This window comes from Crocodylus siamensis, chromosome 15 (genome assembly GCF_052110815.1).
Source record: "Crocodylus siamensis isolate JL-2025a chromosome 15, ASM5211081v1, whole genome shotgun sequence".
NCBI classification, from domain to species: domain Eukaryota; kingdom Metazoa; phylum Chordata; order Crocodylia; family Crocodylidae; genus Crocodylus; species Crocodylus siamensis.
Window position 1 is genome coordinate 26,155,948 of NC_143409.1, and position 25,766 is coordinate 26,181,713.

A 25,766-nucleotide genomic window follows, 5' to 3' on the forward strand; every position below is an offset into this window, starting at 1 on the left:
TTTCCATGGAACAAATACATGGATTAACAGCTAGACCATTGTGAGTCTACCCTACCTTTTGAAGATACATTTTGAGATGGTGTTACTGTTGGAGATTTAACTGAAGGTGATACAGCTGAATTGCTTCCAGCACCAACCTCATTAGGCTTGGCCTTTTTTGGAGTAACATTGTTGCCTTCGGAAGCAGCAGGACGCTTAGATACAAAAACACTCTCATTCAGACCTACAGTGGTTTAAATTAAAGAACCTCAGTTTGTTTGTTTGTTTGTTTCACAGCATATTACCAACATCTTACCAATACCTACTCTTTAATGGATGGATAAGCCTAAATAACTATAAAAACTTGGTTTATACAATAAGCCGTTTAGAAAGTAAGAAAATTATGTCTGACCAACAATATTCTGAAGTGAATGCTGTGTAAAGAAGTAATAAAAGGAAAGTGAAGGCCCATTATTTGTAACTCTTCACAAACTCATGCCAGGCTGCCTTTGAAGTTGCTTGTCTTTCCGTTTTCTCTTCACTGGCTTACTTTTTCATGCTTTCTCACAGTCTAATTATGTGAAAATATCAGTCTTACCCCTGCCATTTAGATCTACCTTTCAAATTCTCCTCAAACGATAAATCTTTCACTCTGTCTTTACTTCCACTGCCTCTCCTCCTTATTTTGTATTCACTTCTGGTTTAATTATATAACTGTAAAACACTGAGGTCTCAGTTAGTATGCAAGGTATTTTATAAAACAGAAGTTACATTGTATATAAATTCTAGTAATCCATGAAATGGTGTTGCCCCGGCAAATAAATTTTTACCCTTTTAGATAAACTGAATTAACTTCCAAACGTTTAGTGAGACCTGCAGCATACAGCAATTTGCTACTACGATATGGAAACACCAAATACATGTGAGACCAATGACCTGATTTTTGGAGCCACAACAAAAATCTGTGCATCTCTCTCCCAGTAGTATGCTGCACTAAAAAGAATTTACGAGACACTGAATAACAAAACAAATGTTCAGTGCAGATAAACCAGTTTGAAAATAGCTGAAACTAGTTTAAAATAAACCTGGCTGAATGTAGTATCAGACTTAATTGATTTGGCTCAAACCAGTTTATGCAATGTCTGTCCAAATTCCCCCAGCATCCCAGCATGCTCTCTGGGCTGGGCAGGACTCTCTGCTCCACAACAGGGCTGATCCCTCCCCTCTGCTCCCTGGCTGGAGCTCCGGCAGAGACAGCAGGGTCTGCCTGGCTTCCCCCTGCCCTAGCCCTCACACCCCCCTCACTGCTTGCTAGCGCAGATCCCAGGCTCACAGACCCTAGGCATGTGATATGCTAGCTAATGCTGCGCGCGCGTGCATCCGTCCAATTGCACTGGGAAAGGCAGACAGAACAGTGACTGCTTAGGGCTCTTTGGAGCTAATCAACAGGTCAGCCAGGAAGCTGTTTAAGAACAGTTTGAATTAATGGAGAGAGGCTTTTGTTTTCCTGATGAGGTGATAAACACTGTTATCAGCGCCCTGCTGGCTTGCTTGCTTGCTTGCCTGTCAGTTTGCTGCAGACAGTATAAAGAAACAGGGAAGGAGATACAAAAGCTCGGTATCATCAACAGATGCATGCACTGCACACCTCCCTTTGCCTCAGAGTGCTAGCAGGGTGCTGAGGTCTGGCAACACTCCAGCCCCTTGAGCAGCCAGCAAGTGCAGGCAGACCACTCTAATCAAAGCATCCTGCTGGGGCATGACCATGCCCCAACTCTGCTCAGCTTCCTGTGGAAAGGAAGAGAGGGCTGCTCTAGCACCCCCTGGCTTCTAGCCTGAGCCATGCAGGCATGAGCCTGAATTTCCTCAGTCCAGAGAGAATATCTATCCAGTTACAAAATGTTTCAGCCTAGCAAGGTTAGACTAACCTGAAAAGACTGAATCAATTCAGGCTCAGGCTTTTTGAATGTCTGTCCCTAGCCTGAAGAACTAAGTGGAGAACTATCTTGTAGCCATCCCGGTAAACAAATAATCCAGGAAAAGAAGTGGGCACGATGGAGAATCCCTACATGCCAAGCAGTTCCTGGGCGCAAAACAGCTACTTGGAATCACTGTTAATTAACAGAATAAGACTTTTACCTGCTAAAAACTATAATGTGGACTGGCCTGAGAGATACTACCACCAGATAAGGAAGCTTAAGAGAAGAACAAAAAATAGACCTTTCCACGTTCTCAAACTTCACTTAGATCATACTTCTTGGGTAGAGTTTACAATCTGGCAAGCAATACTTGCAAACAAATAAGGGATAGCTATTCTTAAGCAAAACCGTTATAGAGTTCACTTTCCTACGAAAAAAGGGAAATTAAGATTTCACTTTTACACAGTAACATCTACATACACACTGTAATTTGCAATATAAACATAGATAACTTGCATTCCATATCATGTTAAAAAAATGCAAGACGTATTGCACTAACTATAAAGGTTTCACAAATATAATAGGAATGCTACTAAAAATATTTTAATCCTTGGGAGAATCACCCACAAAGAAAAAGATTTTTTAGTTAATTTTCAGCTTTGTTATTAGACTTTCATTTAACCATCATGAAAAGCCCTGTTTTGCTTCTAATGATTCAAATGCTGTTTTTTTCCTGAATGTTATAAATTAATGGTATTCAACCTCCAGCTTGCGGAGCCATGTCATCTGAATTGCAGGGCTACCCACAGGTCCAGGAATTAACACTGCCATGTTTCCCCTGCTGCCCAATTTCCAAACGCTGGAGCTAGATGGCATGGCTCTGTGCACTGGATCAGTCTGGTGTACGGGGGTGGGGCCATAGGTCCAATACAGTGTGCACCAAGCCAGGGCCATGCACCAGACTGCCTGACTCCACACAGGAATTGGGCCCAAAGGTTAATCACAGGCCCTGGATCCCGTTTATAGACCAACCCTGAATCACTTATCTAGACCACTACCTAGAAAGTTTGGGCACAACTATTATATGAGAATATGCTGAACACATATTTCTAATGCACACTTCTGTCTAAAGTAATTTAAATGATATCTGGGCAAAATGAGAAATAAGGTATCACTTAAATGACATCTAGGCCAGTGGTTCCCAAACTGTGGTAAGCACATGACCTGGAAGTGGTTTGCAGAAGGCTGGGGGGAGGAGCTGTACACACAGAGCCCAGATGCAACCTACTGCACACAGCCTTCTGCACAATGGCTGTACTGCATCCTCCGCCTACCCGGTGGCAGCAGGCACATGCCATCCCGTGCAGCTCTGGAGGCAGCAATAGCATGGTGCAGAGCACAGGGGCAGCCCACTGCTTCCCGGGGTTCTCTCTCCTCAGCCCACTTTCCCTTTCCATACAGCAGAGGGGTGGGGTCCTGTGTGCACTCTGGGGTAGGTGTGCCCCCAGATCCAGGCAGAGATGGGCTGCGTGCTGTGCTTTGCACTGTGCTGCTGCTGCCACTGCCTCCGTACCTGAGGGACGCCACGTGTGTTCTGTGTACTGGCCAAGCACATCTGCCTGCCTAGCGGCGGCAGGCAAATAGCATCCTGCACACTTCTGAAGGCAGCACCATGTGGTGCAGGGCCCAGTGCGCAGTTCACCTGCGCCCATGCACCGAACAGGGGCACGTACCCCCCCATGACTGCCCTGGGGTGCGCCCAGCGGGTGGAGCCCCCCATGTTCCTGGAAAGATTCCTTTGTGCCGGCCGTGTCATGTGGACAGGGTGAGCCAGCCTAATGGGAGAAAACCCCTGGGGAGCAGTGGGTTGCCACTGCACTATGCAGTGCGCTACTGCTGCCTCCTGAGCTGCACAGAATGCCATGTGCCTGCTGCCACTGGGCAGGCAGAGGACACAATGCAGCCAGCACATGGCATCACCCAAGGCTCCTGGGGCAACAACAGCATGGTGCAGAATCCAGTTTACAGCAGGCAGCCTGCCTCTGCCCCATGCAGAGATTCGGTGGGGGGCACCTGCCCACACCTCCCCCAGTGTCTCTGGATGAGCCGCCCGCTGCTCCATCCCATGATCCACCCCAGCCTCAGGGTTCCATTCACCCCTGCACCTGCTCCATTTCATCCCTCACTGTAGGGACCTTGATCTGCCTCTCTCCCCTGACTTACCTGCTGGGCACTGTGTGTTTGTATGTGTGTCTGTCTGTCACTCTCAAGCCACAGCTTGTTTTATGATTACTAAAGGTTTTGATGTTGTTTTAATTCATGGTCTGTTGCCTATGGGTATGAAAAATTTGCTGGTGGTACTTAAAGCTGGATCATTTTAAACTGGTGGTACTCAGTATATTAGAGTTTGGGAACCACTGATCTAGGCTATTCATTGGTAAGTGTTAGGTTTTAGTGCTTCTGTTTACTTATACCTTCACTGCTAACCACTTTTGTGAATCGGTCAGCAATGGCTTTTGTGCAGCTGGTACAAGTTTATTCTTTTTTCAGTACCATGGAAGGTATTTGTATAGCAGGCCTGCGGAACCACAATTGGCACTATTCTTGTAGGTGTAACTAACGGATGCATTTGTGTAACTGGTGTGGCAGACTGAACTGCCTGAGTGGAACTTGCTGCAAGAGTCATGTACATCAGAAAATTACTTTTAAGCATTTATATAGTTTGTAATAATTCCCACCAATATAAGAATTTTTAAACACAAATCTTGTGATGTGTTCTGGAACCCTCCCCCCACAAACACATTACTAAAATATTTTGCTATACTCAAAGGCAAAATTTGCAAGCAATTCCAATAATGTTACACGTAGGGAACAGGAGAGCACAGGCACTGAAGTTGGATTGTTATCTGTGGTTCTGCATTATAAAATTCTAGTATTTTATATTAAGGTGGGGGGTTTTTTGTATAATACTATTACCCAAATCCATGGTGACTTCAACTTTCATACAAACTCCCTGAATTAGATTCTACACATGGAAAATAATATATTTGTTATTAATTTACATGTATTGGAGTCGTCTTAAATTCCTCCTCCCATCCCACCACTGCAGCAGGGACAGAAGTGGGGGGCAGGAGGGTGAGCAGGCAGCCAGACCCCTACCCCATTGCCTGCCCCCTCCTCCATGACTTTCCCCCTGCCACATGTCCCCACCCCAAGGCTGCTGCCTTTGACTCCAGCTCTAAACCAGTGCAATTAATAGAAGCAGCTTTGGTCTCAACTGGACCAGGTCAGGACCAGGGCTGGGGCAGCTCCCCAGATACTGTGCAGTCTTCTTTACCACTCCCCTGACCCCACAGTCTCCCCCACACTCTTCTCCTCTCCCCTCCCCCTGCAGTCTCCCCTGCGCTTCTCCCCCACATTGTGCAGCCTCTCCCGCGCTTCCTCCCTGCACAGTCTGCCCCACCTCATAAGCCACCTTGAGCCACCTCACCCTAGAGCAGGTGGTAGCTCTAGTTCCAGAGCGAGATCCAGGGCTGCAGCAGCCATTGGCTTCCATTTCATACTTCAAGCCAAGATGAGGCTTCCCTCCCTCCCCATGCTGCATGGGGAAAAGCCCTTGCCTTGGATTCGAGTCAATATGGTTATTAATTTAAAATATCCGAACCTGTTTGTATCAGTAAATAACAAAATTCAGATGTATACTGAAAAGCAATTGCAGCTACACCATGAAAAGTATTTAATCTAAATAATTCAAATACTAGATAATAGCTAGTGAAAAAAAGCAACTGGTTTATCTCAGCAGCATGCCAGTTAACAGGACAATTATTAAATGATATAGTCCTATATCCTTCTAATTCTTACAGATATGCTTAACTTTGATTTCAATAAGACTTGTCAAGGTAACAGGGCTAAAGACACACCTAACAGGTAACAGGATTGAGCCTATCCCCCTGATTTTAGGAAGCAATTTAGCACAAGTAAATTCCAATTAAGCTGTGCTTAGTGTTTTCCTCAACAGGGATGCCTTCCTGAATTGGGAAATAATGTAGTGGGAGATTAGGGAAGACACTTGTGAAATCTGAACTGCCAACAGTCACCTGATCATAACCACTTTAACAAAACACTCACAAATACAGCTGAGTTCTTCCTTACAACCAGTGACTAAAATGAGTTCTCTCCAATTTACACCAGTATGAAGGGAGAATCAACATGACAATCTTAAAACAAAAACAAAAAAACTCCAACCTAGAGTAAGGTAAAAGGCAAAACAATGCAGAAAGGGACATATATTCCTTGATTTTTACAAATACAAACAAATATTTATGTTGGTAACAAGAATGTTTCATTTTTTCTATTTAATATTAATTACCATTACTCAATGATGTTACTATAAACAACTCCAACTTAAACACATGTTAGTATTAAGTTCTATAATACATGCAACATTACGTTTCTAAAAACCCCATGTGAAAGTCTCCTTATTTTCTTCAACAAAAGGCAAGTACATACCCATGCTTCCCACTGGATAGAATACTTGGTAAACAAAATTAACTTAAAACTTATTCTAGGACTTCAGATACTTAAGTATAAATTACCTATGACAGGGTACTTTTTTAAAAACCAATTTATATTAACTCTAGAAAAGGTCATTGCTGTTAATTCTTATCAATTAATATGAAGACCCATGATTATTTCTAAATAATTAAATCCTCAAACAAGGCACTTCACTAATTTCATCTCTTTCTGATAGCCTGAGAACACAAGGTTCTTTTAAAAGAATCTTGGCAAGCTGATAGAGCTAAATGTTCAAAATTTCCTGCTGTCTCTCCCTCAGTTTCATTGAAGATTTTGTCGCAGGGAGCATTAACAATTCTATGAAATTAACTGCCTATTCATATTGACTTTTGGGTCTTTATTGCTGCACATACCATTCTCAAAATTAAATCAAGCCAGCTCACTCCTAATTTACTTGTTGTTTGGTTGTCTTCAATAGGATTTTCTTGCTGTATTCTGGACACGCCTACACGACATTGTGTTGTGAGAGAGCCAGCTGTCTCTCAAAGGCCAAAAGGTAACTTTGTTCCCTATGATTAAGCAGGCGATTTAAAAATTCCTGTTTTAATCTATATGACTTTATAGAGACATATATACAAATAGCTAGGTAATGAACTGCATGAAAACACCTCAGTTCAGAATCCTGGTTGGTGCTGATGCAACAAAAACGCATAAACATAAGTCGAACTTTTAAATATGCAAATAGTCCCACTGACTCTAATGGAATTATTCAGATGCTTAGAGTTCACTGAACATTTTACAAGATCAGGCCCTTATCAAAATTACAGAACAAATTACTTATTTCATCTAGAAAGAATGTGGGGTAAGGTGGGGAAGACTATGTCAACAGTGTGTGTAAAGATACAGGAAAGAGACAACCTTTTGGGATTGAATGACAAAAGAATAGAAAATGCCTTAATTACAAGCATGAAACCACCACCGCCACCAATGGATTGTTTTAATTCTGTCTTACTCATTTTACTTCACAACACCTGATTTTATTGTTATCTTGTGAAAGGAACAGAAACAACGGCCAAATACAGTTTAGCGGTAATCAAATTGTAGTATATCCCATCCATTCACCCACAATGAAACTCCACCTGTGCAGTGACCAGAAAAACATTAGCCGTCACAAGTGACACTTGAAATTTAAAGTTAAATTTAACAAGCAATACAGTAATCCCATAATTAATAATTACAAATACAAATACTATTTAGCCACAATAAGCAGTTTCTGATTCAGCCAATTATGCATCTAAAAATAAGTAATTTTCTTTAAAAAAAAAATTGGTGGCTATAAAACAACAGCTATTCTTTCCCCTCTTGAGTTTCCCAAAATGGATCTCTTTGATCTGTCTACTCCAATTGCTATTTACAGCAATCAGGAAACAAGGAATGACATTTAGGAATCCACTGAGCAGATTCAGGAAGTTCTTTTGGCACTGCTCCATTGCCTCTTACTGGCTGACAGGCACTTTCATTGATGTTAGTCAGAGTGTTGTATTTGCTGCAAGTAAGCCTTCCCCTACCAAAAAAGTCATTTCCAGTGAGCCTGCAAGTAATTTTTTCATGTAGACAATCAGAAAGCTATATCGGTTAGGTTTACTATATAATGCATCTGAGTTTATAAGTGCAAAACTTTGAAGCATGATGCTTCATCGTACTTTCCTGAATACAAACCAATAATAATCTTATTCATAAAAGACAACTAACTGCACTATCTTCAAAAATCTTTAAGATGATAACTCCAATAGCTGCATGAGAGTTACAAGATACTCTACATTTTAATTTTTTGTTTTTAACTTATATATTTATACCCACCTGTTATATTTATTTCTGTTCCACTCTGATATTGTGGAGTTCCTGAGTTCTGTCTCAAGCCAAACAATATCCCAGGCGTATTATTTGGTACAGCTTGTGGAGAATTTATAACATAGCCCTAATTTTCAAAAGAGAAGAGAAAAGTTTGACACTTAAATTTTATAGGGTACTTTAAAAACTGCAGGTGAAAAAAAATCGACATAGAAATGCAAGTTGTTTTTGCAGTATCATACATTTGCTTTTTTAAAGTACATATGGATGCAGAGAACACACCTTTTCTAAACAGTCATTTTATAATCGCCATAAATACTAACAACGTAAATCCTGCTGAGAGCTACTTGACCCAACTAATTTGTGGGTAATTTGTCTATTCCTGTGCTGTCAGAAAGGCAACAAGGTCTTAAAAATGTACAAACTACTAATTTAGGCAGATTTGATAATCTTTCTAATAAAAGTTGAATTCTCTCTCAAAGCAATGCTTTTTCCCCTTTCTTACTTAAATTCAGACACTTACTAGTTATTTCTGAAGATAGCAAACTGCATTTAAAGAACTGAAATTAAAACCCTAGAGCAAGATCAGCTTTTCCTTTTTCCCTTCTCCTTTTTTTGGTTTTTTAAAACCTTCTTTTCTCTACTGTGCTTCCTGATCATCTAATAGCACCTGGAACCAATACAAGTCAAGATGCAGAATCTGTAATAACTACTTAGGGTAAAATACAATAGAAAATGCTAATCTGTTTTCCAGGGTTTTAAGATTTCATTTAAAATATATGTCCTTCTAGCATCACACATAACATTTAAAAATACAAACCAATTTAACTATTCTTCTGCATACCAATTCAAAAATGTTAAACTTTAAAACACTCATTTTTTTCTAGTGGGTTATTTCTAAAGACCAATGATAACCACTTTCTCTTAATAATATACCATATGAATCTGAAAAATAAAGTTCTATTGCCATGTCCAGTGTTACTGGTCATTCATGCCTCATTCATCCAAATGGCCATTCTACATAAATTTGAGAATATACACAATTTCCAGAAGCAGCATAATGAATTAAGAACATGACAAAGATGAGTTCATTTTTAGTTTTAACTAGATGATGCTGTAAGAAAAATAGGCCCTGGCAAAATATAATCCCCATCAAGAACTGCCCAATATTATTTCCCTTTCCTCAGCATACCAATTTCACATAAGTATCTGCATGTTTTTTTACTGCTGGTAGAGACAACTTTTCTTTTACAGAGCTAGTTTCTTTAAAGAAGAAGGATATCAAAAAGCAGTGACAACAACTTGGATTGATAATGGACTAAATGAATAGAGTAAGGTAAAATAAGGACACAATTAAGAAGGCTTGCCATAATAAGATCACCACATGAGGTGGCGCTTGACTTGGGTCTCATGTCTTTCCTTCCACAACTTGTGCCAGCACATGTGACGTGCTGCTGGAAGAATCAATAAATGATGCTTCTATATCTGGGCATCCACTATGAAATTTCAATGGAGTTTTTTTTCCACCGCAGAGAGGGAAAAAAAGTGACCTCTCTTCACTCCCCCCGATTCGCACTAAGAAACTGAAACACGGATAATAGTAAATGCATTCCCTAAATAACTTTTCTGCTTAGTCAAATTATTTCACATTTCAATACAAGTATCTCATAGATGATCTCCTACTCAAAGCTGTGCCTACCCACACAAAAAAGACTACCCTGTAGTGACTATAGCAACCACTGTAATTTTTACTACCAATTTTTACCCACCATGTTGATTAAACTTCTTAGGAGAAAATCTAGTTGACAGTGCTAACACAAGTATGACAATAGAAGCCTCATCTAGTCTAGGGCACTCATCAGTACAAATGCAACAAAAGAAAAGGATTTTTTCTTGTAAATTCTTTCTGTAATCCCTGCAGGAGTTAAAAAAAAAAAAATCTCAAATTTACACAAATCACAAGTCATTCCCTCCTCTGATGAGCCTTCTCATCCAATCTTACTAAATTGAGTCTGATTTTTAAGAGCAGCTGAGGATGCAAATGTTATTTTGGTTCTGTTAAAAATATTACTAGCAGTTTGAGAAGTTTTAAGAGCATTATGTCCCATCTGTTATCAATCTAATAGTATTCTTACCCTGCTGTCACTGTTCACGTTAATTTATCCATGGCATCTTTAAGGTAGTTACCCACATACAGCTAGCAGTGCAACTGTGGCAGTATGGAACTCAGCACTAGCTGTAAAACAGGCCAAAAAAGCTAAGAACATTTTCAAGCAGTCAGTCTGTGCTGAATTTTAGGTTGGGATGAAGGACTCTGTATGCTGCCTGTACAGGAAAGAGGATAGACTAAATCATCAGCTAATGTAAAAGCTCCATTTTAAGTCTGGCTTCCTCTGTCCTTATACGAAAGCAAGTAGGGCTGTGCGAAACTGCTATATTTTGTTTCGGTTTCGGATTCAGCGTTTCAGAGGGACAACGATTCGTTCTGGTGTTTCAGATCACTGTCCCATTTCAATTCAGCCGAATCTGTTTCAGAGTTTCAATGCTGTTTCGGTATTTCAGCCATAGGCTATAATAGGGAATCACTAAAATGCATTTAACGTTGTCACTTCTTGCCCGATTCAGGTGAAAATTGCAGGGATGGTAGCCCCTTCTGAGGGCATGAAGCCAGCCAAGTTTCACAGAGATAGGTGCAGGGGTTTTTGTGAAACTACGCCTCAAACTGTTCAAAGCAAAACTTGTATTACTTGCCGGCAGTGGCAGCACGCTGTCATCCTGCATGCAGATCCAGGGCCCCATGCCCCCTGAGAGGGCTGTGTCAGACTGCTCCCAGGGGACACGGGCCTCCAAATCTATGTGCGTGATGACAGCAGGCAGCTCTCCCTTCCCCGGAGCACTGGAATTGGAAGGGACCTCAGGGACAGATCACAGACACTGGCCAACTACAGATGTCAATATCAGAGCAGTCCTCCCACCCTCTTGCCTCCCTCTTCTTAGTTTCTGTTTCCCTGTAAGCCCTGCTTCGAAACCCCAAAATTTTCTGAAACGTTTAGGATAGTTTTGTTTAATTTCAGAGATGTTTCGGAGCCTTCCGTTTCAATTCAGATTTGGTGTTTTGGGTGCCAAAACGGGCCGAAACACCTCTGAAATTTCACACGGCCCTAAAACCAACATTGGTACTATTATATCATGGCTATATTTTATTCTTCTGAACTGTTATTTGATTATTCTGGAGAAAAGTCAAGGTGATTTTACTAGGTTAACTGCTATTGAAGATATTTTGCCAGAAAAGAATGTACAAAAAGGTGTACTGATATTTTAGAGCTGTTTGTTCTATTTGTAAGTGTTTTTTCATCCAAATTGGTTCTGTCATTTGATCTGAAGGGATCAGTGTCTTCTAATGTCTTAGAGGCAGCCACATCTACTGAACGGGCACTTCAGTGTGCATTAATAACAAGAGATATGTTAATTATAATGAAAGATTTCAAAGACATCAATAAAAAAAAGAAAATAAAGGGTACAACCTGGAGCTGGAATTATGAATGAAAAACAGGGCATGATTTGATAATATGAAGTGTATTCTACCTACACACTGCTATGGAATTATTTCGGAATCCTGAAAAAGAAAGACCACACTAACATCTAGAAAAAAGATGAAAAACAACCATAAAGGACATCATAACAAAAAGGAATGCTGACGTTGCTATTTACTCCCTACTCACAAGAGTCTTTAAAATGAAGTTAGTGACCTAAAATTACAGGATGGTATTAAAGACAAAACATAATGCAAGGAACTGAAAGATTTAACTATCCAAAACTTATTTCCCAACTCACTTCCATTTACGTTGTTCATTTATTTTCAGTTTACTACAGGGTAGTCTAACACTTAAGTGGTCAGGGGCCCTGCATGCATTGCTGCTCCCTCCCTGCTGCATGCACAGGGGCTCCCTCCCTCACATACACACTCCATGAGCACAGACATTGCCCCTCAGCATACCTCCCACTTGGGTACTCTTCTTGCCCCTGAACTGCACAGATGCACAGTGCCCCACCTTACCTTCAGCTGCTCAGTCACAGGCACCCCTGTTACAGCACTGTACAGGTGAACAAGGTCATCAGCGCCCCCCCGGGCACTGTGGGCTATGTGGTGCTGCCCAACCTGCCCCATTCCACCCCTTAGGGTTGTGTCAAGCAGCAGAAGCCGAAGTAGGGAAAAGGAGTCCTGAAACTCTGGCTGCTGTTGCTGAACCAAAAGGGAAGTGGTGGTCAGGTGGGAACCCAGGGGCTACATGTTAGCCCTTTGTGGGCCACCAGTTGGACAGTGCTAGCTTAATACATTCATACTAATTAAATTCACACATCTTGCATCCTGAAATACTCTTCAGCAATACAGTTTAAGAATAATAATAGCAAAAGAAAAAAAAATTTTTATGCATTACAAAATACAGGCATTAGCTCATTTGTAATCTAGCATTATCACATATATATTTGAAATTAATACAAAATTGTGGACATCAATCTATAATTTATATCAAAATGAACTACAGCCTCATTTAAATGCCCAGACTATTAGACTATTAGTTTGCTCCCTAAGATATATTCTTATGTTTCTTCAATTTATTCAATCAGGAACTTAGTTTAGTATGCTGCAGAACACTCTAGCAAAAAACATTTTTAAAAGGAAATTAAAAAATTACATTTCAGAAATAGAACATATGTTCACCACATCCTATATGAAGAATCTGAATTTTACCGAAGTCCAAAGCCTTACATAGATATAGAAGCTTTTACACACAACTGTGGGTGTATTACTGTATGTAAGTCTGAAAAATTGAAGCTTTAAGTTTTAAGCAAACTAGGCAACTTCAAAATGAAGTGTAGCACAAAGTGAATGGAATATTTAGCTTCTTGGGAGAGAACTTATGTATCATAAAAATGTTCCTACAAATGCACTTTAGGGGCTCTAAGTTCTTAAGTGATACAACATATAACAAGGAACAATAACTTTCTCAGTTTTGGATGTTACTTATTTAACAGAAATTTAACCTTTAGTAGCTAAAACTATTATATAATATTTTACCTGATTTAATATTACAGGTTGTGTTGTTACTGTAGCCACTGGCCTAGGTACAGGCTGAGTCATTTCAGGAATCGTGGTATTTCTTGATACTGGCTGTGTTGTTACTGGAATCGTTACAGGTCTGCTAACAGGTTGTGATATTCCAGAACTTGATCTAGATATCTGCTGTGTTGATAAACATCCCGTACCAGGTCTCTGCAGTGTTTGTGAGGTTCCTGAAACATTCATTGGTCTAGACAATGGTTGACCTGTCACAGAGCTAGTTGTAGGTCTCGATACAGACTGAAAGACTGAAGAAACAGGCACGGTACCAGGACTGGAGGCAGGAGTCGCATAGTGTTGACTACCAGGCTTGAATGTAGTAACTGTACCTGTTACGCAGAATCACACAGTAATTATCATACCATAAATGCAATCATAAGTTTCATTAAGTTTTTCTTAATTACCATATTAGGACAATGTAGTACCTCTACTGGGTGCACCATTCTGCATTCCCGTTCGTGATGAGCTCAGGTTGACTCTGTTCAATATATCTGTTAAAAGTTACATGCGTCTTAATTCCAGTACTGAATTACTAAAAGCTGAACTCAATTTTAATAAAAACAAAAATGAAAAGCAGTAAATACATTTATTTGTTATGCTATCATAAGCCACTAAGAATTGTTCACTTATTAGCTGGAATGCCATTTCTAGAATACCTGACAAACCAAGCTGCACACAATCTCTCTTGTACAAACAAGGAACTAAAGATACCATCTTCTTGCAGTTTTAGTCCCTAACAACCTTATTTACCAAGTCATCTTTAGCTCTAGTTCAAGAAGATTAGAATGCACAGCTCTCACAAATGGATTTCGTGATTAGCTGTGATGGCTATGAAGACAACAATAACAGCCAGAAACGAATAAATTTATTTCTTATAAAAGTTGCCCAAGTACTGAAATGATTCTATAAAAAGGAAGCAAATTGCGCCCCCAACTAGCTGCTGATTAAACATATTACTCCAAACACAAAGTAACATACAGTAGGAGGAATAATGTGAAGTACTTATTCTAAATTAGCTGCATCAGCTCATCATTATGGACATCTCAAGGAATACGTTGAATAAGCCATGTTTCTGTATTGTGAGTAAATAAGAATACACAATTTATTTTTGTCATATTATTTTGTATACCTGTCTTGTGCAGACCAAATCTTTGACTGTCATCACAAAGAAATCTTTGATGCTGCTAGTGGCTTTTGTTGGGTTTTTTTAGTCTGGTCCCCTTTTCCATTCTGCTGGATTTTAAGACTTACCAGAATTCCCCGTATTCCAGGTGAACATTCTTATTCCAATGGCTTGACAGTATTTTCTTCTTTATTTCTTATGGCTAATGTGGTCACTCACACAATTAGCAGTGATGGCAGGTGTTCTTCTGTATTTGTTTTAACCAGGACAATAACTTCTGCTGTATTGATAAACATCCAGCACCCGGTCTCTGCAGTGTTTGTGAGGTTCCTGAAATATTAATTTGTCTAGGCAATGGCTGACCTGCTACTGAGCTAGCTGTAGGACTATATTTTTTTAGAAGTCTGGTTAACGAAGTACCTTCAAATTATCCCTTCCAATGTGCAGTACTTCTGGTTGGTTAAGAATGGATTTAATTTGCCATTCTATATCCACTGGTACAGAAAAGTCAATACTCTCCAAGGTTCCCCAATCTTACCATGATTTGATTGCACTAAATAATTCATTATCGGTAGATTTGACAATGCATTTGTCATTCCCTTTCAAGATATTAATATATTAAAATATGTATTCATTCAAATGCCCAGCTTCTGGATACCTCACTCTTAACCTTTTGCCAAACTGAACATTTACCATTTTTAAACAGAAATTCACCTTTCAACTCATATCTTCCTTTTTGTCTGAACAGTCTTCTTTAGGGAATGTTGTGTAAGGTTTATTGAAAGTCTCAAACTATGGCAGTCATCCCTTCCTTACCCATTACTCAGTTCATATATTCAGAACATTCCAACTAGAGAAGTACCATTTCCCCTTATTAGAAGCTGCATTGCTTTGTCTCTATCTTTACTTTGACTTTCAATTAAATGCTTCAAGCAATTTTTCTAGTATTGAAGACAACTTTATTACATATAATGCCTAATACTTTTTCAAACATAATTTGAAGTTTACTGCCCTCCAATACACCAGTAGATTCAAATGAGAAACTGATTATTTTTGTTGCTGCTAAGTTACTGTTATACATGCACATTCCTGCAGCAATACAAGTGAGCCAGATCGCCCTATCTGATCCAGGATGAACAGTTGGAACACTTTTGCTACACTTGTCCTACTACAGAATCAGGCAGAGGTAACAGTGGCATTGTAACAGCTTGTATTGGTATCCTTTGATACTGATACAACTGTTCCATCTGTCTCACACCCAAGCATTACACAAAATCCTCCTCTCTAGAGTGGTCATCCCAATTTTTAAGCCTGTATGCTCATTTCTACTTGTTCAACTAGGATTGGTTTCCATTTTCTGGTAGCATAAGAGTGATTTAGTAGCTGTGCTGGCCCAGAAATTATACAAGGGGCAAGGATTTCTTAGGGTGATATCTTTTATTAGACCAACTATGCAGTTGGGATAGTCAGACAAGCTTTCAAATGCAAGACATTTTTCATCAGGTCACTTGTCATTTTCCTTTCCATTTTCTGACAGATACCTGCTTGGCTCAAAAAAGCCCCTAGAACCTCATGTTTTATTCACTGATCTCCTTCATCATCTTTCGTTTTTGTTTGGTGTACTGCATACTATGTGCCTCAAATTTTAAATGTAAACAACATGGTTCTTGAAGCTACTATGCATTTATTTCTGGCTTACAAGACTTTGCAGTCTTTGCATTCATGGTACTGAAGAACAGCAGTCTCTCTTTTGTTGAGAAAAAAAATCACAGTATATCCTGTCATCAAACTTGTGTCCTTATGACTCAATCTGTATCCTTACTGATTCTACCACATGGTCCTCTCCACCCACAATTCTTACCTTATTAATCTAAGAGATCTTTTAAATTTAGCAATTACTTCTTAACTCCTGTGAGGTAACCAGTCTTTCCTTACTGGTTGCAAGTACTACCTATGCTATTTTAGCATGTTCCAGTAACATTATTTTGTCAATGTCATCTTCTATTGCCAGGCCTTCCAGTTCCCTTATATATAATACAGGAACTCACACACGTTTGTGTGCGTCTGTTGGAGAACCTAGATTGAGAACCTATTCTCCAGTATTTGTCTGTGATACTTCAACTTTTCCTTTAGTGTTTAGGTGAAGATTTTCCAACATTCGGTCTCTGACATTTGCTTTTACTGTCTTTCCTACAAGTTGCCAGTGTCCAGGTTTAATGCTCATTAGCCCATATCAACCTTTTTCTAGTTTAATTAATTCTCCAAAACTGATGATTTTCTGCACCTCCTTACAAATTCCTATCTGTAAAATGCCAAAGGGATAGAAATATAGGCAGCTGCATTTCACTCAGAGCCTAACTAAAGAGATTCGAAACAGTTTTTTTCTAAGCTACTCTGTGGACTAGTAGACAATACAGCTCAGGCATTTGTGTTTTTCCACTACTTCTGCCACAAATTATGACATTATGAAATGTAATAATTCTCTATGCCTTAGTTACTGCATCTATGAAATGGGAATAAAAACACTCATCATCAGCCCCCAAAGGCACTGGACAAGAACCTACCAAATAAAAGCAGCTAAGTAGTGAAAATTCTGACTGGTCAACAGAGAGGCAGGAATCAGGAAATCCTAGGACCCAAATGATTAAACAACCAATTCAGATTAAGAAACACTATTTACTTCAAACAGGTTACTCAAATGAATAACAATTACTTTTAGGCTTAAGAGGAGGAGGAAGAGGCTCTGTAGTTAATAACACATGGTTTGCATACCTATTGGAAAACAATAACCTTAGCTAAACACTCTGGAATTCAAACCTAGCACTAGCTCAGGGCATCTTTTGAACAACTAGATTGCTTTCTGGCCACCATAGTTCACAAAGTGTGTTTTTACTTTTAGGCAATTTGGGGCACGCACGTGAAAGCGCGCACACATACATACTTCACATTCCATGCACCTAAAACATTTATTAGATCATACATGAGACATATTACCAAAAATAATAATATGATCTCAGGATGAACTATTTAAAAGAAAAAAACTCCATGAGGGTCTATGATTGAATCACTTCATAAATCTACCATTTGTAATTTCAGCATGGAACCTTGTTTTTCACTGCAACTACATATGATCAAAACTTTATTTTTCAGGTCCTGTAATAGATTAAGTATCTTTAAAGTATTTAATAAAAGCCAGAGCTGTCCAACATCACGGCACCAAAGGGCCAAAGCCTACAGACCTGGGGGCCCACACACCATGGGACCCACCCCCTGCCCTCTGCCGCATGCAGCCCAGCTTCCCCCTCACCAAACACACAACACAGCATGTACAACCCACCTCCATGACCCCCCTCCACCACATCGGGCCACACATGAGCATCCTGGCTCTCCCCTGCCCCCTCCTAACTGCAAATATTATGCAAGCAGCCCACCTGCAGCACAGGCAGCCTAGCTCCTTCTCTTGTCAAGCTTGCAGCTGAGCTCCATACCCTGCTGGGGGCACAGCACTAGCAGTTCAGCCCCTCTGCACCTCCCTCTCCTAAAAGCAGAGCCAGGAACCAGAGGCTGAAGGCAGGAGGGGGAGCCTGGAGACCCTGGCAGCCACAAGCACAAGAGCTATGGGTAAAGTGGCTGTCAGATGGGAGCCAGTGAGTTGTGTGTTAACACCTCAACGGCCACACGTGGCCCACCAAATGAACAGCCCTGATCTGAGCAACGAAACATACTGAATACTGTTTTCAAGAAATAACCACTTGTAATCACAGCACTTAAGTCTGCTACCAGTTCCCATCCTGCTTAGTTTTGTGTTCAGCAGTTGGAAAAACAGGGGAAATTATGAGAAAACCAAACCAAATTTCCATTTACTGTATTAAGTGCTAATCTGGGATGTTGGTCAAGGTCCTCCCTTATTCCCCACAACATTCTCTTACAATATGTACAATATTAGCTGCATTAATTGCTGCATTCTGTATTAAAGTGATTGCTTTAACCACAGCTATGTACCTAAAAAGCATAATCCTTTATGAAAAAGGGAATAAATGTGTCACACTGAGAGCTTTGTTGCTGTTTCACAGTGATTTTATGTCAAATTTATTTAGTTTACAAAACAGAAAGAGGGATAAGCAAAGGTGTGTTCATTCTGGCTTCCCAATCACCAACACAAAGAAAGTTTCTGAAATTTTAAACTTTACTTTAAACCCATGTTGATAATATAAAAGCCAGAAGATGATTAATTCACTCTCTCAGAGATATACTCGCTCTATCTGCCATGTAAGTACGTACTACGTTACAAAGGAAATAAATTTATGGAAATAATTTATATTTACTCAAATACAAGATGAAGCCCCCCCATCCTCCTCCACCAATTAGCATGGGGAAAAAAGCCCTTCATCTTATATTCACATACAAGAAAATCTCATTAAATATACTGTCTACCATTAAACTTCTGCCAAAAGTAGCATGTGCTCACCAATGTAAACCAAGTATGAAGCTGACTAAACCCAGCCAACACTGAGTGCAATCTGCCTCACCACCACCTCTTCTTCAAGTCATGACCAGGCACTATGTTGAATACATTTCAACTTCCTTTTCACTCTCACAGCTGAGCTGTGCCTGAGTCTTTTTTTCTTCACCAGCCTTAAGTCTGGCAAATATCCCAAAATAGGGCCCCAAACAGTTCACCCAGAATCCCTCTGTCACCCTCTCTCTCAGCCTGGTGCATATGATTAAGGTAGAGCCAGACCAGCTTGGCTAGTGCGCCTCATCTGTATATAATTTTTTAGAGGATCCCAAGACATGCGATAACACCCAGTCATGAGTGGGGGCTAATTAGTACATGGCTCCTGGGGGGGGGGAGGGGAGGGGGCGTTGGATCTGGAGTGCACATTAATACATTGAGCAGTGATGAGCTATGGAGTCACCATAGCTTGAAATGCTGTTGACTCTGCTAGGGGCCAGCCCAGCTCAGTGAACTGTAGAGTAAATTATGAGCCTTTTGGCTTTACAGTAATATCATGCATAGTTTGTATTATATATGAGTAGATACAGAAGTGCTGCTTAAACGTGTACTTATTTGGTACCTGTGCTAGAACTTGAAGCAGGTTCAAGAAAAACAGTAAAATTCACCAATTCTGGATGAACCAAGCCTGTGGGTACTATATATGCAAATTACTACAGCTGTGTTTAATACAAAGTCACTGTTTTCACATTTGTCCCTTGTTTCCATGTGCTTAGGAAGAGCAGGGTCTGACAGTAAGGAGGGGGAAGAAGGGGCTACCTGACCTTCCAGACTTATTTTCCCTGCTGTAGTAGTGGGAAGGGGACAATTCAAGGCAAACCTGCAACGAGTAGATTCTACACTTGGAAAATTGTAACAAATTTATAAATTTTCTATAGATAAAATCTAGTTATTGTGGGGGGAAGGGTATCTTCATCACTACCACTGCCTCTGCTTGCATCTGTGAGGTTTCTGTCCAGGCAGCACTGCTCACCATCGAGGCTTCCACCCAGGTCCAGGTTTGGCACTGTGGGGACTATGACTTGCAGGTTACTTCTAGTGATGATCAAGTGGGGGAATGCCTGTGGTGTGAGCTGTAGGCCTGTGCAAAGAGGCAAGTATTCAATTCCTATTCGGCCAATTCAGAGGGACGCTTTTCACAGACAAGCCTATGAACTTCACTTCATCAACCTCCTAGATGCAAGAAACTCATGGACTCTGATATAGACATTGGGTTTATGATGCACTATAACCTGCCTGACATCTGACTCCCCAGACACCTCTCCACTTTTACCCGATACATCCCTTCCCCCCTCCCCAAGCCTGTCTCTCATCCCCTGAGCTGAGCTGAGCTGATCCGAGCTGCCTGCCTGTTCTCACTCTCACAACTCCACTGCAACCAGTAAGCCTCAGACCTCTCAAAAATCTTACATGTCTGGGCCTTCCCCAGCCAGGACTGTGTGTATGCACCTCATATGTTGTTTCTATGTCCCTTCCCCAGAGCACTGTGATTGGAAGAGAATTCAGGGAAAGATTACAGTCACCAGCCAGCTACAGATGTCAATATCAGAGCAGTCTTCCCCACCCCCTTCTCAGTTTCTGTTTCCTGCATGTCTGCACTCTGAATCTTTTCCAAATTGATTCAGACCTTTTAATAGGTCTCCCAAGTTGATCTGGATTTAGAGATTCAGTTGCCGAATCAGGGCAATTCAGCTACCAAAGCTTTGCACAGCCCTAGTGAGTAGTACCTTCTGGTGGTCTCTCTCAGGGAACAGGCAAGACAGCTACAGGAGGTGGTGGTGAGGCTCTGATGCATTCTCAGTCATGCAGAGTTCATTGATTCAGTGCTAGAGGAGACCTCTGGGACTGTGAAGGAAGAACTGCCAAAGGCAGCACTAGAGTGTGGGGGAGTGTGGGAAAAGAGATGAGATCCACCTGAAAAAGAGGAAAGAGCATCTTTGCAGACAGGCTCACTAACCTAGTGAGGAGGGCTTCAAACTAGGTTCCCCAGGAGATGGAGACCAAACCCTTGAGCTAAGTGAGGAAGTGGGTGACCTGGAGGAAGAGCAAGCAGGAAGGGGCAACAGGAGAAGTGTTCTAATTCTTCCTGCGAAATGAGGGCAATCAACTAGTTACTTTAGATGCCTGTACATGAATGCATAGAGCCTGGAAAACAAGCAGGAAGAATTGGAAGTCCTTGCACAGTCAGAGAGCTATGACATAATTGGAATAACAGAGACTTCATGGGACAGCTCGCATAACTGGAGCACTGTCATGGATGGGTATAAACTGTTCAGGAAGTATAGGCAGGGGAGAAGATGAGAAGGAGTTGCACTTTATGTAAAAGAGCCATATGATTGCTCAGAGCTCCAGTATGAAGCTGGAGATAGGCTTGTTGAGGGTCTTTAGGTTAGGGTCAGAGGAGAAAGAAGTAAGAGCAATGTCATGGTATGGGTCTACTACTGACCACCAGACCAGGAGGAAGTGGTGGATGAGGCTTTCTTCAAACAGCCAGTGGAAATTTCCTGATCACAGCCCCTGGTTCTCATGGGGGGCTTCAATAATCCTGACATCTGCTGGGAGGGCAATATGGCAGTGCGCAGGCACTCCAGGAAGTTTTTGAAGTATTGGGGACAACTTCCTGGTGTAAGGGCTAGAGCAGCCAACCAGGGCCTGGAGTCTTCTTGACCTGCTGCCACAAAATAGGGAAGAATTGGTGGGGAATGTAATAGTGGATGGCCACTTGGGCAACAGCAACCATAAGATGACTGAGTTTAGGATAATGAGGAAAGAAAGGATGGAGAGCAGCCGAGTAAGGATCCTGAACTTCAGAAAAACAGACTTTTGACTCAATCATAGAACTCATGGACAGGATTCCCTGGAAAGCCAGTCTGATGGGAAGGAGTCCAGAAGAGCTGGCTGTATTTGAAAGAAGTGTTACTGAGAGTGCAGGAACATACCACCCTGATGTGCAAGAAGATTAGCAAGTATGGCAGAAGACCTGCTTAGCTTAGCAGGGAACTCTTCAGTAAACTAAATCACAAAAAGGAAGCTTATCAGAAGTGGAAACTTGGACAGATAACTAGGGAAGACTATAAGAGCATTGTTTGGGCATGCAGGGATGAAGTCAGGAAGGCCAAAGTGCAACTGGATCTGCAGCTACCAAGGGATGTGAAGGGTAACAAGGGCTTCTACAAATATGCCAGTAGCAAGAAGAGGATCAGGGAAAGCGTGGGTCCCTTGGTGAATGGGGAGGCAACCTTGTGACAGAGGATGCAAAAAAGGCTGAAGTGCTCAATGCCATTTTCACCTCAGTCTTCACAAGCAAGGTTAGCTCCCACAGTACTGCACTGGGCAGCAGAGTTTGGGGAGGTGACAAGACAACAGTGGAGAAAGAACAGGTTACAGACTATTTAGAAAAGCTGGACAGATACAAGTCTACGGGGCCGGATGGGATGCACCTGAGGGTGCCAAGGGAGTTGGCTAATGTAATTACAGAGCCCCTGGCCATCACCCTTGAAAACTCACAGCTTTCAGGAGAGGTCCCAGATGGTTGGAAAAGGGCAAACATAGTACCCATATTTAAGAAAGGGAAAAAGGAGGATCCAGGGAACTACAGACCAGTCAGCCTCGCCTCAGTCCCTGGAAAAATCCTGGAGCAGATCCTTAAGGAATCCATTTCTAAGCACTTGGAGGAGAAAACAGTGATTAGAAACAGTCAGCATGGATTCACCAAGGCCAAGTCAAGCCTGACCAACCTGATTGCCTTCTATGATGAGCTGACGCTTTGTGGATGTGGGGAGACCAGGGGATTTGGTATACTTTGATTTTAACAAGGCTTTTGATAGTTTCCCACAATATTCTCGCAGGCAAAGCTAAGGAAGTATGGGCTGAATAAATGGACTGTATGGTGGAGAGAAAACTGGTTGGAGCATTGGGCTCAAAGGGTATTATCAACAGGTCAATGTTTAGTTGACAGTTGGTATCAAGAGGAGTGCCCCAGGGGTCAGTCCTGGGGCTGCTTTTGTTCATCAACAAATTGGAAGATGGCATGGGGTGTATACTCAGCAAGTTTGCAGATGACACTAAGCTGGAGAGAGTAGTAGAGATGCTGGAGAATAGGGCTAGGATTCAGAGTGACCTAGACAAATTGGAGGATTGGGCCAAAAGGAATCCCATGAGGTTTAACAAAGACAAGCGTGAAATCCTGCATTTAGGACAGAAAAATCCCATGAACCAATACCATGGGAGCTGACTGGCTGGGCAGCAATTCTGCAGAAAACGACCTAGGGGTTACAATGGACACTAAGCTGAATATGAACCAAGGATGTGCCCTTGTTGCCAAGAAGGTTATCGGCATTGGCCTGCATTGGTAGGAGTGCTGCCAGCAGGGCAAGGGAAGTGATAATTATCCTCTATTCAGCAGTGGTGAGGCCACATCTGCAGTTTTGGGCTCCCGCTATAAAAAAGATGTGAACAAATTGGAGAGAGTCCAGCGGAGGGCAACAAAAATGGTGAGGGGACTGGGGCACATGACTTCAGGAGAGGCTGAGGGAACTGGGCTTAAAGGAGAGAAGACTGAGAGGGGATTTAATAGCAGCCTTCAACTACCTGAAGGGGGGTTCAAAAGAGGATGGGTCTAGACTGTTCTCAGTGGTGGCAGGTGACAGAACAAAGAGCAACGGTCTCAAGTTGCAGCAAGGGAAGTTTAAGTTAGATATTAGAAAGAATTTTCTCACTAGGATGGTAGTAAAATACTGGAACAGGTTGCACAGCCTCTCTGGGCAATCTCCATCCTTGGAGGTTTTTAAGACCCATCTAGACAAAGTCTCATCTGGAATAATCTAGTTGAGGATGAACCCGCTTTGAGCGGAGGGATGCAACACTAATTTTCTATGATTCTATATTTGAGTAAATACAGTATTTTTTTAAAATCAGTTTAACTGAAGTGATTTGGTCCAGTGGCCCTAGTTCAGTAACAGTAGGTTAAAAGATAAGTGCAACAGGCCCACATTATAGGCCCTAGTTTCTGGAGTTTTACCAGAATTTCTATTTTTAGTTAAAAAAAAGTACCTCTCCTCTCTCTCATAATCACAAATAGTCTGGAAGCTGCAACCAATCAATGTAAAGACTTCTGCCTGCAGCGATGTGAAATAACATTCCCAGGCAGATATTATATGAAGCCTTATTGTGATGCACTGACTGCAGACTAAGACCCATTGATGTTAGACTATTAATAGCTACTCAATTGAAGATGCTATGCTTGACAGGAGGAAAACACCATAGTTGTCTCAGCCTACCAATCTTCAAACTGAAGGAGGTCCTTGTTCTCATCACTGCCCCTTCGAAAGGACCTAGAACCACTGTTGCCAACTCTCCTGTTCCTGAATGAACAGTTCTAGTGCTGTTGCTTCTAAGGGACAAAAAACGGCTCCTTAAATGTGGGACTAGAGTACTAGATTGGAACCCTAGGGGATGTCAGATCACAGCAAGATCACAGCACGTACAAGGTCTCAAACTGCCGTAAACCAGCCCCATGTTTGGGTCTAGAGGTCAGAAACTTCTCAACTATGGCCTGATTCTTTCTACAGTTTATTTTAATGCCTTGGGTAAATTGCTTACCTAATCCTTTCTCTTACTTCTTCCTTAGTTGCAAACTGGATATTGGCAATAGAGGATCAGTGTTTATACAGCACAAATACAAATATATTAAACATGCTAAATATTTTAACAGTGAGATATTGAGACCACAGTGAAAGCCAATGCAAATTATTTTTGTCCAAATTTCAGATGCATTAGCTGCACTGACTTATTTTGAATTGACATTTTCATACACTTAGGTTTTTATTACTTAAAGACGCTTAATTTTTTTAAGATTTGTTTGGAAAACAAGACCATACAATGCCTCTAGACAACTGCATAGTTCCTTGGGGTATAATCCAAAGCCCTCTGAAGTTAACTGGCCCTTCAATGGGCCTTGGGTATATCCCCAAGCAGGAGGATTTCCCTTCAGTTACATCTGGAATTACTGAGACTAAAAAAATAAAACAGATTACGAAGAGGTTTTTTTCCAATCCTGTATCACTACTGTTTTAAGCTGAATGGGAATACCATATTGGAACTCTCTAGACATAAAACAATGCAGTGGGAGTAACAGAAATGTTGCTCCAAATCAACCAAGAACCCAACATTACAATACACTATAAAGTCATCTCTTCACCAATATACTCAGCATGGTATGATAGTACAGTCCTTTTCATTCATGCCTTATTACCTAAAATGATCATCTTCATTAACATTGTGCTTTTAACCCATGTTTTTCAAATAACTAAAAAAAAATTAAAAACCAAAATTGTTTTAAGACTGTTTGACAGATACCTCATGGAGTATTTGATGCAAAATGAATTTGTATCCCAGTACTTTTAAAAGAGAGCCTAAACTGGAAAAAGTATCTTTAGTTCTCCAAAATATTTTATATTCCTGCAGGTAACTTGTTATCCCAAGTTTCAAACATCCAAGCATGAACTTTACATTCTGAAATAAAATACCACAATTTCTCACATACAATCTACCCTGGAATATAATATGTACCTTGTTTTTTAAAAGGCAGAATAAATATTTTTTCCCCAAGAGTCTTGGCTGCATAGAGCAGGGACATAGCCCAGGCTTCATCTGACTCACTCTCCCTTTCCTGCTTAACTAAAGATGGAACTCTAGCTGTTGTTAAAAATTGGTCTCCATGGGATGGATCTATGATTCTGA

At 41.0% G+C, this 25,766-nt stretch overlaps 1 protein-coding gene across 8 annotated transcripts in view; it reads right to left on the reverse strand.

The window, feature by feature from the left end:
* Positions 1 to 25,766, reverse strand: part of ZNF280D (zinc finger protein 280D) — an 84,557-nt gene that overhangs the window by 45,765 nt on the left and 13,026 nt on the right. For 4 of the 8 annotated variants that reach the window (XM_090029938.1, XM_090029937.1, XM_090029941.1 and 1 more), the window contains exons 3-6: positions 13,812 to 13,877; positions 13,345 to 13,715; positions 8,274 to 8,391; positions 56 to 223 (exon numbers count right to left, since the gene is read on the reverse strand). In XM_090029938.1, the coding sequence (XP_089886064.1) occupies positions 56 to 223; positions 8,274 to 8,391; positions 13,345 to 13,715; positions 13,812 to 13,877 (723 nt within the window). The remainder of the gene's footprint in view (positions 1 to 55; positions 224 to 8,273; positions 8,392 to 13,344; positions 13,716 to 13,811; positions 13,878 to 25,766) is intronic. The other 4 variants (XM_090029942.1, XM_090029943.1, XM_090029939.1 and 1 more) reach the window with 3 other exon arrangements.